We start from the raw sequence: 16,408 nt of genomic DNA on the forward strand, positions 1-16,408 counted from the left end.
TCCCCTCTGAGGATGTTCTTTCCATTTTTTGCTTTGTGTACAGGTCCTTGCACAAGTAACTTCCATTGACAGTTTGCAGATTTTTCTGCAGATATCCTTGATTTTCAGATCTGTGATTTAAAAGGCCATCCTTAACAATGTTGCATACAACACAGTTTTTGTGGTTTGTCTTCCTTATTTTCATGCTGAACCCTTGATAATAATTTTAGGTGTGCCTTTTTCTTTCTGCTGCTCACAGTCTGATTATACCAAGCACTCACTCTCCACATCCCACCTCACCATGGGATGGGGAGGACAATCAAGAAAGAAAATAAAATAGAACTTGTGTTGAGGTCAGAATGGTTTGATAATTGAAACAAAGTATTATTATTATTATCTGTAATAAACAGGAGAAGGAGAGGAGATAAAACCCAAGTAAGACAAGTGATGACAGCACAATTGCTCACCCCCTGCTGACCAATGCTAGGCTGGTCCCTGATCCACCATCAGCCTCCTCTTTCCAGGTAATTTCCCCAGTTCATATACTGGGCAGGACGTTCTGTGGTGTGGAATTGCCCTTTGGCCAGTTCAGGGCACGTGTCCCAGCCATACTTCCTCCCAGCTTTCTGTGCATCTTCTCACTGGTAGACCATGGGACACTGAAAAGTCCTCGTCTTAGAGTAAACACTACTGAGCAACAACCTAAACATCAGCATGTTAGCAGTATAAACTATCAGTTAGCAATATAAATTCTCATACTGAATCCAGAACAGCCCTGAACCAGCTGGTAAGAAAAAAAACCCCAGCTCATCACAGCATCCTGTGCAGGAATATATCTAGGAAGAAAGCTGGCATGCAGAGACCCAGCTTGGGTAATTTACACTCAAGTACTAAACTTGGAGGGTAGTCCAGGTCAGAGCGAGTGTCCTTCTGAGGACAAACTCTACCCACTGTGTTTTAATCAGATAACTTTTTTTTTGGTATGCACGGGTAGTGGACAGGATCACTAGCACTGGAAAGGAAAAAAAAAAAAGCCAATATGGAAAAGGATCTTTTATTTAGTCAAAATATTTTTATTTGGCTATATTTAGCAGAATACAGCCCCCACTGTTTGCTCATTATTCCCAATTTCTCATGCGTCCATTCTTTCAGTACAATATATTAACAGCTTGCACCTCATCAGCACTTTCCAGTTAAGGCTCCCAAAGCATTCACAGACATCAGTTAACTAATCCTCACAACAGCTGTTAGCAGTAGGGAAGTAAAATGATCTGCAGCTGCAGTGAGAAGTTAACATCAACTTTTTTCAAGCTTTTCTTTGATTTCCAGTGTCTAGCTTGTACTATGCCAGGCTTGACGAACATGTGTCCCTGCAGTTGTATTTCATGCTTTTGAAAGAAAGACTCAGTTTGAGCACTCAAAATCTAAAGCTATTTATCAACATCTTTCTTTCGTAACTTGTTGAAGGCCACACAAAAAGTGAGCATCGGAATCCAAAACTGGGGACAAGGCATAACTTCCAGTTATATGCTATACCATGAGACATAACTCTCTGTAACTTACCTTTGGACTTTAAAGCCACAATCCATTCCCTTCTCCTTACATATTATCCTCTACTGGACACATTTCCAGCAGACTTCAGCCTCAGGTACTCACATATGCATTTTACTAGCAAGTTTTACATGAGACTCTCCACAGTCATCGATTCTATATTGTATGCAATGCCTTTGGATGACTGCAATGAGCTTTAATGAAAAAAAAAAACCACTAGCACCCCAACAACCTCCCAAGCAACAGGTGTGGTCTTCATCTTTGAGTATTTAAAGCAAACTTCAGAGTTTATGGAAAAATCTAGTATGTGATTGTTTTAAGGAAAACAACCTCAACCCCAGGCTCGATTCAAATGAAACACTAAGTATTAACTTGACATTAATACCTTCTGATCAGTAGTGCATCTGCAAAGAGATTCTTCATAAAATCCTGTAAATTCACAATTATACCTTGCAAACAGAAGTACTATGACTGTTCAAGCAAACAATAATTTTAAAATAGCCATTCAGTTCATGTAAATGGTATCTTCACGTTAGCTTCATCGTAAGATACTGGCATGGAACACAGACAAAACCTTTTCTTAGTTAGGTTAACACTGAAAATTCAGTCAGACAAACACAATGCAAGTATTTTAACAGAAACAATATAAAATTTCACTGGCTTAAAAAAACATCTAAATGAGAAATCCTGGTTATTTCACTGAATTGCTAGACCCTACATTTAAAATGGTGCATTTACAGAACTATTCAGATGAATTAGGCTTCTTTTGTAACACTAAATACTGGAATTCTGATAAGATTGTGCAAGTATTAAAAAATATTAACATTTTAACTGTCAATATTACAATTTTAAATAGCCTTGCAAGTGCAATGTTATAAATATTAAAAAAACCCCTCAGAGCTACAATTTTATATGATTTATATGAGCAAATGAAAGTGCTTTTCAAGTATTTATGTTCATTTACAGTTGGATTCTCTTGTATAAGTCAGTGCTTAGATGGTACAATTTAAATATCAGTCTTTTAAAAATTCTGGATGCATACATTTATCTGGATGGAATAAATGGTTTCATTTGCAGATATGCATGCTAAATATTTAAATACAGAATAAAATTTGTGATAAATATTTAAATATGAAATATTGTAAAATGGAAATATAGATTTTGTTAGGAATCACATCCTGATGGGTGCGATAACCTGATAATGCCATGGGAGCCCTTCAGCCATACAGTAATTGTTAATTCTAACAAAATCCCAAATTATATGGTAAATAGTTTTCCTTCAGGAGAGACAAAAGCATGTGATCATAATAGAGGCCCAATACTGTCAACTTTGAAGAACTCAAAGATAGCATGATCTGTGTCAAAAGCAATGGAATCTAACGAAAACTTTCCGACACTTTCAATTAGTCAGCCCTTAGCCACAGTCACTCTGGAGCACACAGCTAGTGCCTGTCACCAGTCCTGCCTGCCCAGTGCTTGGTGTCATTCCCTCTCTGGCCAGTCAAGCACCATTAGCACCGCAGTGATGTAAGAAACATTGTATTCCTGTTTGCCAGCCAGAGGAACGGTGAGGTACATGGGGAGATACTTGTTTATTAGACAAGAAAACCAAACCAAAACAACTCTCAGTGAATCACCATATAGTTAAAAGTGCACTGAAAATATTGGCTATTGAACCCTATCTGTCATAAATATCAGATTGTCATCTTAAATGATATCCACTTGGAACACTGAACATATGTAAGCAGATACAGGAGCGTTTAGTTTGTCCTGCCGTTTGAAAAGCACATGACACAAGGCAGCATTAACATCTTTCACTAGAGATCTGGTGATGCTGTAGTTTTATGGTGAAGATGCAGCTCAGAAATGACAAGGTTCAGCAGAAGCTCCTGCAGATGCCATTACAAGCTTTCTCCAACAAAGTGCTTTGTCATTTGCCAAAGACAAAAGTCAAACTGTTGCCCTACCTCACCACAGTGCTGCATTGGCAATTTATAATTGTCTTTCCAGATGCAGCTGGACTTTAATAAATTATAGCTCTTTAGAGTGAGACAATTCTTTGTAATGAAAGCAGAGTTTCATGTTCTGTGAAGAGTGGCCACTGTTTAGATTGGTCTCTTCATGCAGACCTGACAACGACTGATGATATTTTCTAGTTGTCCTGCTTTCAAAGTCTGTGACACAGGTCTCCTAAAAGAAAAAACCCAAACATTCAATTTTTTTCTTTAAAAACCAGGGAGAGACAATGAGACTTTGGATATGGAATTACTGACAACAACCTTGAAATCCTTGGCTCATTGAAAACATCTGTGTGCTACAGAATAATCCTGAACCTAACAAAGACGGGTGTCTAACCTCAGGGGAATTACAAAGGAATCCCCCACAAGTTTTGCAGTTTACCTGAACATTCTTCTTGGATTTAATGATGCCAACCAGAAGCTGTAGGAATTTGTGTAGTAGTTGCATGTCCCCCTGCCATGGCACTCTATGAATGGGACGGCCCGAAATTCTTCCAGACAAGATCCAGGAGATGCCAATGCTTGGCCAGAAGCTTCTGAGCCAGCACTTGTGTACTGTAACCACCAAAACATTTTTATGAGAACTTGTCTATCAGCTTTTAGCAAACTGCAGACAAAAAAACCACCTCTTTCTAAAACATACCATATGTTCTGTGGTATATCTTGCACTAAACAAAATGAATGCAGATTCATTTGATAAAATTTATAATGAAGCACAGAAGCCTTCTGAAAATTCAAGCTGTTATGGCATTTCTTAAGTCCCTGCAAAGGCCTTTTTCAGGTTCATGAAATGCATGAAACTAACTAGTACAAAGACTAGAAAGCTAGCTTCTGTCCAGCCAAGGACAACAGTAACTACATTACAAATAAACCAAATTGGTGGGTGTGTTTTTTTATATTTTTTGTTGCATTGATTGCTTTTCCAAACACAAAAAGCAGAAAAGTAATTTTCCTTCTCTGACGTTGGTAAATGCTTGTAGAAGTAGCTCTTAAATAATTCACAACAGTATAAAATTGGCTAGAAAATACTATCTAACTTTGCTGATGCTGGAAACATGCAAGTTGTTTCAACCAAGTGCTAAATAAATTCTTTCATTCTTTCCCAAGTTTATTACTATAACTTGGGGCCAAATTGCAGGAGAAACAAGAATTTCACACTAGACCTAAAAGGACTTTACATTATGCAAAAAAAGAGGGATTTAAAATTCTTTTACCTTCAGTCGCTGGCATCCCTATGACATCCCACAAACATGGGTAACAAAGATTAAATGCTACATCCCCTCTACTATAAATACACTGTTATTCCCATAAGCAGTTCTCAATTTGCAGTTACATTATGAATTTTATTCACTCATATCTAATTATAGCATCAAAATTGCTGAGGCAGTCTTTTGTAGACAGTGTTCTGCATTTATTTTGATTTTAACTCCCTGTGCAGTTCCGCCCCAAGATCTGATTTTTAAAAGAACTTGCTGGCATGAAAGTTGGTCACTTATTTCTACGTTTTTGTGTTCAGGACCAGTTTAACCACTTCACTCCCCAGATCTGTTTCCTAGATCTTAGCATAACATGTGAAAGTGAATGCATGCAGTTATTTTTGTCAGACTAAAATCCTTTAGTACTTCTCTCATCTTTTCTGCTTTTCCTTCTGCTGCCTATTTTTGTGAACAGATCAAAATAGTTGTTCCTATGCTTTTGGAATTGAATAAGAAATAATAGAATTATTTTCTACTTCTTGGCAGAGGCAAAAAAAAAAATTAACACTTCTTAAGAAACAAATGAGCTATGAACAGCTGAAAACACCAATGAAAATGAGAGGACATAAAATTAATAATTCAAGTTGTTATATCCTTACCATAACAAAAGAAAAACCCTTCCAGAGAGACATCCAGCCATCTGGACATGCAGGAACTACAGTTGTTTGGCTGTGAACTGCTATTACCATTGCAGCTCCTTCACAGACGACACACCTGTGAAGGAAAGCACATACACTCAGTGCAGACATGAGGGAAAACATGAAAGCAGAACAAGCTTCTACCTTCTAGGATGGTAGCTATCTCATGGCAGGGCTTGCTATAAATGCTACTACTCACACAGGTTTCTGTGTTTAATGAGGAGATAAGTAAATTGAAGGTAACCCACATACCTTATTTTGAAATTCCTTTGCAATCTCTACTAGCAACACCAGACAAAAACTGTTTTAAGATGGGAATAATTCCAGAACATCTGAGGTTCTGAATTCTGCCTTTAATGAAGTAACAAGCAAAATTTTACCTTTTTCACGTGCTCACTACTTTATGTTGTTCTGGTTTAGATCAAAGTTCTGTACTTCTCTACCTTCATTTGCTAAGATTAGAAAAAGTAATCTTTATTTCCTAAAAGAGGAAACTGAAGCTGAGCTACTGGATTGCAACAACTGGGTAGGGCAGGACAGAAGATAAGAGTACAAAGCCTGCCTTCCCATCTTGGATTTTGCTGCTCTAGGTCTTTCATGCTTTTAGAATTTTTCTCTTAAGTTGCTCTTCATACTTCTCAGCTGTTCTAAGCAACTAGAGAGGGCCACACTTGCACAAGGGTGTTTAATAGCTGAGAACCTTCAGCCCAGATTACAATGTTCTTTACCAACTACAGTAAATATATCATCCGGAATTGAAACCAGAACTTGATTTGTGCTGTATTCTAAATAACAAAGCTGTCTTTATTTAATTTTAGTCTGTCTCTGATACACACAGTGATAGGGTCTTTAAAAAAAAAAATCCCTGCCATCAGCAGGACTGTTTGCCATTTTCTTATGTTGGCTCTGCAGCAATAGGTCCAGTGGTGGGGACCCTACCTTTATTCTAACTTTTCTTGAGAGTATCACTGAATATTTGACATACTTAGGTGAGTAAACCAGGCTGTTGAAGTCAGTGCTTGTACTGGCTGAGATGGGCAGGTCTTTGCCTCAGATTTGCCACTCAAAACAATTTATGATGCCTCTGTGGTTCCAGGGCAGAAGAGCTAAAATTCCAATCTTCTTACCTGCTTATGTGGGGCTCTAATGCCCTGCCAGAAATGGGTGCCATGTCTGGTGGCATTACCACTGCAGTGGACAGCCAGTATGAGTAGTCATTGCGAGAAGCAAAGCTACAAACATCATTGGTGCTACAGAACAAGAATGGCATGGTGCTGAATCTCTGCAAGCAGCTACCAGCTGTTCCTAGAAGACAAAAGAGGAGGGGTTTGTGACAGATAGATTATATTTAGTGCAGTGACCAGAAGAGACACACGATGGCACCCAACCTACTATAGTAAGAATTAAAACAGTTGGTAACTGTAAGAAGTGTCTGTACAGTAAAATTATCTGAAAGCAAAATGCTTCTGGTTTATACAAAAATATCTATATAATAAACAAGGGGTAAGAACAAAGTCTGTTAAAATAACACAATCTTCTTGAATGGTATCAGTCCTTGACACAGGGTCAGGGATTCAGCTGCTTAAACAAAAGCTTCCGGTGACATTGTTCACACCCTAAGGCATCCCATCTAGGCTCCAAAACCCACAAGATTCTCCTTAACATCCTGTGGTACTACTGTAAGCCCTGTGCAAATGTTGTGAAGGTTTATACTAGACATCTATCCATAAGTAACTGAATTCCTCCTCCAAAACTCTAAGAATATCACCAAGGGAGTATAGGAGTGCAGGAAAGAAAGGTGCCTTTTAAATCATGACTCCTGATTTGACTCCAGGCCACTCTGGAGATGGATGGTTGAAACCCATGTTTATCTCAGACACTTACTGTAAATTTGGTTTCATGACAACTTAGCATTACTGGACTCTAAGAAAACAATCTGAAATTTTTTACCAATACAGTACCAAGATCTTGTCCATGTGCTCGTTCATTTCCTTGTACGAAAAGCAGAGAATAGCCAACATAGATCTGGGATGTCCCATGTGGGCACGAAGGAATCTTTGTTGTCTGACTGTGCCGGGTAAAAATAAACCCTCTTCTTGTTGGGCCAGCAGTGATAGTACCTGGTGATCCAGGTAACCCCTGCAAACCTGGAAAGCCAATCAGTCCAGGTTGTCCTGGGGAGGTGAAATAAATATGTGTGCAAATATTATAATTTTGTTTGAATTTTCATTTCTTTTAAATTAGTGAAACTGCTTGAAAAGTAACAAAAAAATTACCAGTAAGAAGATACAACTTAAAAATTGGTATTATTTGTTGCAGATATAGGAACTCCTTCAGACCTAGCTCAGGTAACTTTACACTGCATAGCTCCATGGAATAGTGAGGTATTTTAAAGAAACATGGCCATTTTTACCAACAAAAACTTAAAGTAAAAACATTTTGTGGTGCCTAAATAAAAATATTTAGTTCTATTTTGATGTAATGAAAAGGCACCCTGGTACCTAGAGATTTCAGGTGACTAAACAGAAGTGAATAATAGCAGAAGAGCACAGTCAAGGCATATTTCTGTAAATTATTATTTCATTTGTGAATATGCATCTGTCAAAAGCTAAGAATGTGCTTACAGGGGTCCCTAAAGCTACTGTAAATGTTACAGAATCTTAGTATGTGAGAGAGGAAGGATTTACAGAAATCAGCAGTACAGTTTATCTGTAAATTGAGTAGTACCAGTCAAACAAAGATGTCCACTTTGCTGTACCTCTTTGTCCTGGAAATCCCCTGTCTCCTTTTGGACCAGGCAGTCCTGGATGACCTGGATGACCAAAACTTCCTGGTAGACCTTTTACTCCTTTAGGTCCTAAATTGCAATCAACAAAAAAACCAGAAACTTACAGCAGTAGTTATTCTAGATTTTATTAACTGTTAAAAAATAAAGTTAAAATCCCCACATAAATCTAGCTGTGTTAGAACAAAAGCCTGAACTTACTTAGTTTTCAGACTAAGTTTTCAGACTTTCAAATGCCTTCTAGCAAGCCTTCCCTGCTGAGGAGCTCCCTTCCTGGGGTGGAAAGCTGTGGTACTGGAAAGGGTGGCCAGATACCCACTGCATATTCACCTCATCCTACCTGCTCCTTCCTTCCCCATTTCTCACAGCTGTGGCAGGCTTCACTACTGGTGCCAATGGAGAAGAAGCCAGCCTCTCCTTTCCTTCCCACCCTCAGACTAGGACAGATACAATCCTACTGGAGCACATCTACAGTACTTCGATTACAGGTGGTAATTCCCTCCCCCCAACAAATGACGAACACCTTGAGCATGGTTCTGGTTATATGAAAATGGGGAATGTTTTCATCCGCTATGTTGCTTAGGCTTATTTGGAGGGATGTACTCACTCACTGCAAGGGTGGAGGGCAGGTGGAATGGGACAGGTTATAAATATTAGGGTGTTAACAAGGTACAAAGAGCTATTTTTAAATACGGTGAGGTTTTTTTAAAGATGTGCCAATTTTCTACGCAGAAGTTTTCCCACCAAACCAAAATGTTCTACTAAGCAGCACACACAGACATGCATAGAGGTAAAAATAAAAATCACCTTGTAGTCCAGGAATCCCTTGAATTCCTTGATCACCTGGTGTTCCTGGGGTTCCTGGCAGTCCTGGAGGACCCTTGCTTCCTGGGATGGAGTATATTTTCCCAGAAACTCCAGGTGGGCCTAGCAGCAAAATTATAATGAAGATCTATTGCTTTGCATTAAAAGAAAGAAAACAAGCTACAAAACAAAACAAACAAATCAGCCTAAGTCAGCCGGTATTGGAAGGAGAAAGGTTGCTTACCATGCTGGCCCTTTGGTCCCCTTGGCCCTTCTGCACCTTGTGGTCCTGGGGGTCCTTGATTACCCTTTTCTCCTAAAAGAGAAGATTGAAGACATATCTGTCTGGTTTAAAATGTCAAAACAACTGTCAAAGTTTCAGAGGCTTATTGAAGAGTCCTGCACAATCCATGCAAAGCTCCCAACAGGTAACATAGCCTATAGACTCATTTCAAATGTGAAAGGGGGTTTCTGCACCTCTGCTGCAACTATACAATTTATAGGTTGAATGCACTCAATTTATAAGATGATACTGTCATGCCTGTCTATATAAAGGTTGGTGCATAAACCTAGTTTAAATTCTCAGCTTTAGACTATGTCCTTTCTATCTTACGTTTTTGTCACTGGATTTCGCGCCTTTAAGTGCTGCCTTCAAGTGTAGTTCAGCTCCCTTTAACCCTACTGTCAGTTATGCCAAAGGCTTTAAGAGAGTTGTAGAGTTTTTGATGAGACATTTGATAAGCAATTCTTTTCACTGTGCAAAATATGAGGTTATATTCAGACTATGCTCCACAGTTCTGCTTGAAACAAAAAATTAAAAAGTATTTTTAATATTACCTCAGGAGATTTGACATACATGAAATGAGAGTTTGTTGTTTAAGGAAGTAAGATTACTGTCTGTGTGGTGACTTTGCCAATAACAAATTTAAAATGCACAATAGTCAGCATGGATCACAAACAGGTAGGTTGAACAAGTAATGAAATTCTGTGTCACTGTAAATCGTGCAATTGAAAAATGAGAATACAGGAGTAATACAGGCCTATTTTATTTAAACCATATTTAAATCACTAGAAAATCATCTAAATTAAAAGGATTTGTAGCCAGCTACTGATTCAACTAACCCGCAGGAATATGAAATTAATGAAGCCAATATATTTAACAGTTCATCTGCTGATAAACTGTAAATTAGATTATAATTGGGACTATTCTTACAGTAAACAGAGGACCCAGTGCTGTAATTATGATTAAATGCTCTTGAGTTCCGTAGCTAAGAGGTTGTCGAAAAGCCACATTTTCTAGCAGTGGTGGGGTATTTCCAATTATCACTCAGTGCCAAAGTCCTTACACACCTCGTCACTCACTAAAGACAAAACTGTTCTGAATTTGTCTGAAGTGGAGGTTGTTGATGTGTCAGCCCTTCCTCACTTAAATGTCAGTTTGGACACACCCAGAGCATGTACCTCAGTGAAAACTCTCTTAGTGAATGCTTTCATTTAGACCTGATCTTCATGGCAAAACCTTGTGTCTCTAGAACCCCTCATACACAAATACTATTATAACTCAACAAGTAAAAGATTGTATTTGGCACACAGGAGTGTACATGATAAATTTATGAATACCTTTTACACCTGGGAATCCAAGAAATCCAGGGTGCCCTCTAGCACCAGGATAGCCTGATCGACCTTCTATTCCCTGCAAATCAGAAAACATCAGTAATAAACAGGAGCAGCATCTCCACACTATGAAACACATTTTATTTTTTTCAGAATATTCAAAGCTTTATGTTCACAGAATATGCTGCAACTAGAATTATCTGCTCTACTTTCAAGCATGTTAGAAATAGTCATATTATTGTTCATATTATCCTGTAATACAGAACAGCCAAGGAAATGACATACCAGGAATTAAAAAGACCAATTCTTATTGATCCACTTAAGTCCATAAAACCTGTTTCTCATATCCATTTTGGTATTTCCTCTATTACAAGGTGTTTTTATGAAAATGGTGGGGAGGGGATGCTTGTCTGGGTTTGTTGTTTGTTTTGAGATTTTGGAGGGTTTTTTAATGTGTATTATTTTCATGGTAAGAGCTGATTATCAAAGCAGTAAGAAGCAATATTCCTTTCACTGACTTTGGGACCAGGAGGGCCAACGTCACCAGCTGGGCCCCTCGGCCCTGGTATGCCATCCGCCCCTCTGACACCTTTGCTTCCTTTCACGCTGAGAGTGGAAAGACCAGGAAGGCCCGGAAAACCAGGAGCACCTATACAGAAACATCAGAGTTAGTAAAGACTGCTTTTCACATAGATTACACACAGCTCAGTGCAACGTTCAGTGGCTCCATAATGATACTCATGTTTACTACCGCAGTGATTCCCAAGGAAATACACACACTTTTAAAAAAAAAATCAATGAATTTTTCTTAGCCTGCTAATTTAATCTGAGATCAGAATTTACAGTAGTCTTTAACACTATAGGTTTTTGAATATCCTGCAGTTGTAGCTAAGCCTGGAATCATAGCATCATTTACGTTGGAAAAGACCTTTAAGATCATCAAGTCCAACTGTAAACCTAACACTGCCACGTCCTCCACTAAACCATGTCCCGAAGTGCCACTCAAGCTATCTCAGTTAAAGATGGATCTCAGCTGCCCCACAGACCACATGGGAAGAAAGCAAAATAATGCAGTCCAGTGGACTGGAAAGCTTAGACTTATTTTTATTTAAATGCCACTGCAGAGATCATGTTGTTTGCAATGGTAATATTGCATTAACTGCTAAAGGACCTGTTTAAATATGAAACTCTCTTGGGGGAATACCCCTTTCAACCTTGAATTCTGGATATCAGTATATCATTTCAGATAAATAAGGAGTTCTAAAAACACACCTGGTCTTCCATGTGCACCAGGAATACCTCTGTTCCCTTTCTGGCCAGTGATTGCCATGCCTGTGGCACCTTGAAATCCAGGTAACCCCACTAAGCCAGGAGGTCCAACAGGTCCTTGATCTCCCTGATGACCTTTCACACCTGGAGGCCCAGGAAAACCAGGCAGTCCCATGTCCCCTTTGATTCCTGCAAAGTGTGAATATTACATGTAGGGAAGGCTGTCAAGACAGTAAGGTGATGTAACGACTCAGAATATGCGTTTCCTATACCACAAAGGTGGAATTCAGCCCTTGTTTTTAGTACAGAGAAGTCCTCAAAGCCACCTTGCTACCCTAAAGCAAAATAGTTGTGAGAAGACAGGACTCACTGCAAGGTACACAGCACTTTTTTAAATTAAAAAAACCCACACAAATAAAAAACCTCCACTCCACTTCAAAGATTGTTCATCCCAAGAAATAAACTTGTGAGAAGGATAAACAGACTATAGAAGGGAATATTTATTGATGCATAAGTAAAAGAAGTGCTTCTTTCTTCATCAGAACTAACAAATCCTTTTAAACTAAATCCCAGCTGGAAGCATCAATATGAATGAAACAAAATGAGAGACTATTCCAAAAGGATATTGTTCTGAAGTTGATCTTAGAGTGCTTTATTTTACTTTTTAAAAGTAAAGCAAATCAATGGATTTCTACCAGCACCAGAAATACAATGTAAAACCTCAAAAGCTGAAAGAGTCCCTTCTGTTTATCAATATAAAAGGGAAGATGAACAAAATTAAAATGCAACCACTGCAGCTTTTTAAAAGTATGCTTAGTATTCAGCAAGATCTTGTTTTCATAAGAGCTCTAAGCTCTAAGAGCATAAGACTAACATACTCTGTTAGTCAAATTATGTATTACCATAAAATTTCAAAAGCTCTAAAATGTGTATGTCACCTTCACAAGACCACAGAAGTCTGCTTCTTTATTTCCCTTTTACAATAGTCTAAACTCTACAAGCAACAACTGTTGACATTTAATATTTAGGACCAAACCATTGATCAAAAGCACGGAATCACTCCTGATTTCCTCTGACACTCTTAGTGCCATTTCAAGTATCTGAAAGCAGGAGGGCACTTGATGATGATTCTGGGATTTAAAAATTTAGCTTTTTGAAAAGACAACTCACCTGTACGTCCAGGAATGCCTCGAAGGCCAGGGATCCCTCTCCCTGGTGGTCCTATAAAACATTAGGTCACTTTAACTCAAAGTCCTAAATAATTTCTAGGAAACATCACAGTTTTGTAATATTTCATACATTTCTTCAGAATTCACTGAATCAAAATGCAGAGTTTAGTTATATGTAAAATAAAATTTATTATTTCCATTTCTTCTATACAAAAACACAAATTAAATTTTAAAGTTTTGATTTATAGGAGGAACTCTTATTGGTCAATCATATTTGAGGTACCTTCTACTAAAATAAGCTTTTTTCAGAGAAAAAAAACAGAAGAAAATATCTGCATTTAATTTCATTATTAGGAAAAACAGAAAAATAAATGTAAATACTTCCAAAAGAAAATACGTTCAGTGATTACTTCAAAGTTAATACGAAAAACTTTCTAAATACCATGGATGCTTTCTCAGTATCTTCTTGATACCAATATGCAAAGAAATATTTTCAGTGTAAAATTCTGTCAGAATTCAGTGTTGGACTAAATCTGTCTGAATACTGATAACAACAGGAGTGACATTTAAATGAAAGGTTTCACAACCCAAGGTCTAGGTCGTGGAAACTTTCACTATTCATGCAGGGAAACACTGTGATTCCTTTTATTTTATATTCACATAAAACAGAAGACTCCTTGGAACGGATTTTGGTTCTTTTTATCTCTGAGATTAAAACCATAAGAACTGTTAACAGCAATACTTCAACTCTTGCAGACATTATGACAAATCACACGTAGAATAGAGCATTTATAATGCACTTGCGTTGTTGACAGCATGTACAAATATTACAAAGAAAATCATGTATAATCTTCTACTTATAAACTTAGCTTTGGCTCTACAGAAGCTCCTTAGTAATCCTTCCTAAATAGTCCTTGTCAGTATATTACAGAAAAAAACAATTGTAAAGTAGAATGAAAATATTTCACTTGTGTTACCTGGTTCTCCCTTTACTCCTGGGGGACCAGGCATACCATCCTGACCTTGAGTACCCCTTTCACCAACAAGTCCATGTTTTCCAGGAACTCCAGCAGCACCTGTGAATTACCACAATATAATTTTTACTTCCATAATTTTGCAGTGAGAAGATTTGGCTCTCCTTTATTAAAATTTAATTAACTCAGCTACTTCAAAGATAGGTGTAGCTTTGTTGGTATAGAGCAGCATATAGCTTGTATTGAACTCACTGGACTTTAGTGGATTTAACACACCCACTATTTTTACAGACATAATAAAGCCTGCAACGCATGCCTCTCTGTTGCTGCATATTTACACACTGCCCCTGAGATATATTTTTAGTTCTTTTGTTTTAGCAAAAGACAACTACAACTCTGTCTCCTCTTTCTATTCCAGTTAATTTTCTTCTCTTCATCTACATATGTCTTAGTGTATCATTCTCTTTTAGGAGGTAGAATCTAAAGAACCTAAGCCTTTCTTATAATTGCGTGGATATCACATCTTGAGACCCTTGGACATGTACTTATAAAAAAAAAAAGCGCAAAAAGCTTTCCAGTACTGAAACAAAACTAGAACTTTTTGCCTCAGCTGAACCAATAACATTAAAAAGTGGCTGTTAAAATGAGGTAGATAAAGCCTCAATGAAATGAAATCCCAAACCCAGGCCAGTGATATAGGAGAGATGCTATATACCATACCAGGAGGGCCTGGGACTCCCTGCTGTCCTGGGTGGCCCTGACATCCTTTAACACCAGTATCTCCAGGGGGTCCACACTCTCCTGTAAGAAGAAAGAGTGTGGCAGAGGGTAAAAGGCATCATCCCTAGGTCCAGACTCAGTTTAAGAGCTTTGCTATTGTTTCTGCTTTGGCCACCTGCAAAAGTTCTCAAGGTGATGCAAGCTGGCCTGGCTGCCCTGACCACAAAGGAGCTGTTGAGGCTTACAGCAGTCAATATAAATCGATGTGCCCCACCGAGGCACCCTGCACAGTTGGGGAAATTATCTTCTTCTAGAAACATGTCACCAGCTCACCATCCCTCCAAAAGTACCCCATACCTGGGATTCCTGCACCTCCAGTTTCCCCTCTGATCCCATGGGGTCCTGGTTCTCCTATAAGTCCTGGATGACCCTGGGAGCCCTTTTCTCCTTTGCTGCCAAAAACTCCTGGGGGACCCGGATCTCCCTGAGAAATAGCAGTTGCACACAAACAGGTAAAGAATCACATTGAAGAATAAAAAAAATCACATGCAATTTTAAAGGTTAAGTAATGTAATCATGTTTCATTAGGATTTTCAGACAAAAACCAAAGCAGACTTATATGAGGTCTTCTCATAATACCACTGATCAGTCAGACATAGCTAAGATCTACTTTTAACCTTTACAAACCAGCTTGTTTATAGATATTTTCCCTGGCACAGCTTTCCCTTCAATTTTATTTTTTTGATCCAAACATCAAAATGCATAGGTAATATGCAGCTATACAAAATACTGAAATGTGTATTTTTTAACTTGAATTCCTATTGACTTTTTTGACAGTAATCTCATTGGGGCTACCCAGCTAATACAGAAAATAAACAAATAATTTAGACAGATTACAGGAATTAGAGAGGAATTTACAGCCTCAGCCACGCATTTCAGATAATCTCATAGGAAAAAAGACTTCCAGTTATTCAACAACTAGAATATGTGGAGTTAAGCTATCCAATTGATCTAACTTAAAAATACTGGTTTGTTCTTTGCAATATATACATATGACCAAACATAACATATACTGAATGTAATATATATTGCTAAGAAAAAAATAATTAATCTTCTGCAAGGATATTACCAGACTATCAACACCAAACAGTAAAAGCTTAGATTACAAAACTTTTGCACTTGCTAAGATGATGTTTTGCTCCACTTTTTAACATCCTTGATCTTAATGAACTTTTACAGAAAGCAAGTTACTTCAAGATGTTCCATCTTTATAGATAAGAAATTCTTGCACAAAAGAAGCAAAATATAATGAAATAAAAATTTCCTCCTGAGTAATGACACAATAGAATTTTCCTATTTCTTACCACTAACGAATCATCTATTTCTACAAACTCTGCAGCTCTTGCTTACATGTTGTTGTTCTGTTTCTATATTCAAAGGCTCTGCCTAATAGGAAAATTTTTCCACTGCCTTTATACCTTTGGACCAGGCTCTCCTGGAGGCCCAGCTGATGGGTACCCAGGATCTCCTTTGTCACCCGGAAAGCCACCATAGCCTGGAGGACCAGGGTCACCTGATGGTCCTGGAAAGCCTGGAGATCCTTTCTGGCCTTTTGGACCTGGAAAAATACC

At 38.1% G+C, this 16,408-nt stretch overlaps 1 protein-coding gene across 4 annotated transcripts in view; it reads right to left on the reverse strand.

Moving 5' to 3' along the window:
* Nucleotides 1-1,396: 1,396 nt before the first annotated feature.
* COL4A3 (collagen type IV alpha 3 chain) overlaps nt 1,397-16,408 on the reverse strand; it is a 56,224-nt gene continuing 41,212 nt past the window's right edge. For 3 of the 4 annotated variants that reach the window (XM_039557208.1, XM_039557207.1, XM_039557206.1), the window contains 16 exons: nt 16,256-16,395; nt 15,135-15,261; nt 14,778-14,858; nt 14,061-14,159; nt 13,085-13,135; nt 11,918-12,103; nt 11,164-11,294; nt 10,652-10,724; nt 9,276-9,347; nt 9,035-9,154; nt 8,201-8,299; nt 7,404-7,616; nt 6,570-6,747; nt 5,404-5,518; nt 3,931-4,103; nt 1,397-3,720 (listed from right to left, as the gene is read on the reverse strand). In XM_039557208.1, coding sequence (XP_039413142.1) covers nt 3,636-3,720; nt 3,931-4,103; nt 5,404-5,518; nt 6,570-6,747; nt 7,404-7,616; nt 8,201-8,299; nt 9,035-9,154; nt 9,276-9,347; nt 10,652-10,724; nt 11,164-11,294; nt 11,918-12,103; nt 13,085-13,135; nt 14,061-14,159; nt 14,778-14,858; nt 15,135-15,261; nt 16,256-16,395 — 1,943 coding nt within the window. In that variant the 3' untranslated portion in view covers nt 1,397-3,635. Of the gene's footprint in view, nt 3,721-3,930; nt 4,104-5,403; nt 5,519-6,569; nt 6,748-7,392; nt 7,617-8,200; nt 8,300-9,034; nt 9,155-9,275; nt 9,348-10,651; nt 10,725-11,163; nt 11,295-11,917; nt 12,104-13,084; nt 13,136-14,060; nt 14,160-14,777; nt 14,859-15,134; nt 15,262-16,255; nt 16,396-16,408 lie in introns of those variants that run through there. The other variant, XR_005602680.1, reaches the window with a different exon arrangement.

The sequence above is a fragment of the Corvus cornix genome, chromosome 9 (genome assembly GCF_000738735.6).
Source record: "Corvus cornix cornix isolate S_Up_H32 chromosome 9, ASM73873v5, whole genome shotgun sequence".
Lineage (NCBI taxonomy): Eukaryota > Metazoa > Chordata > Aves > Passeriformes > Corvidae > Corvus > Corvus cornix.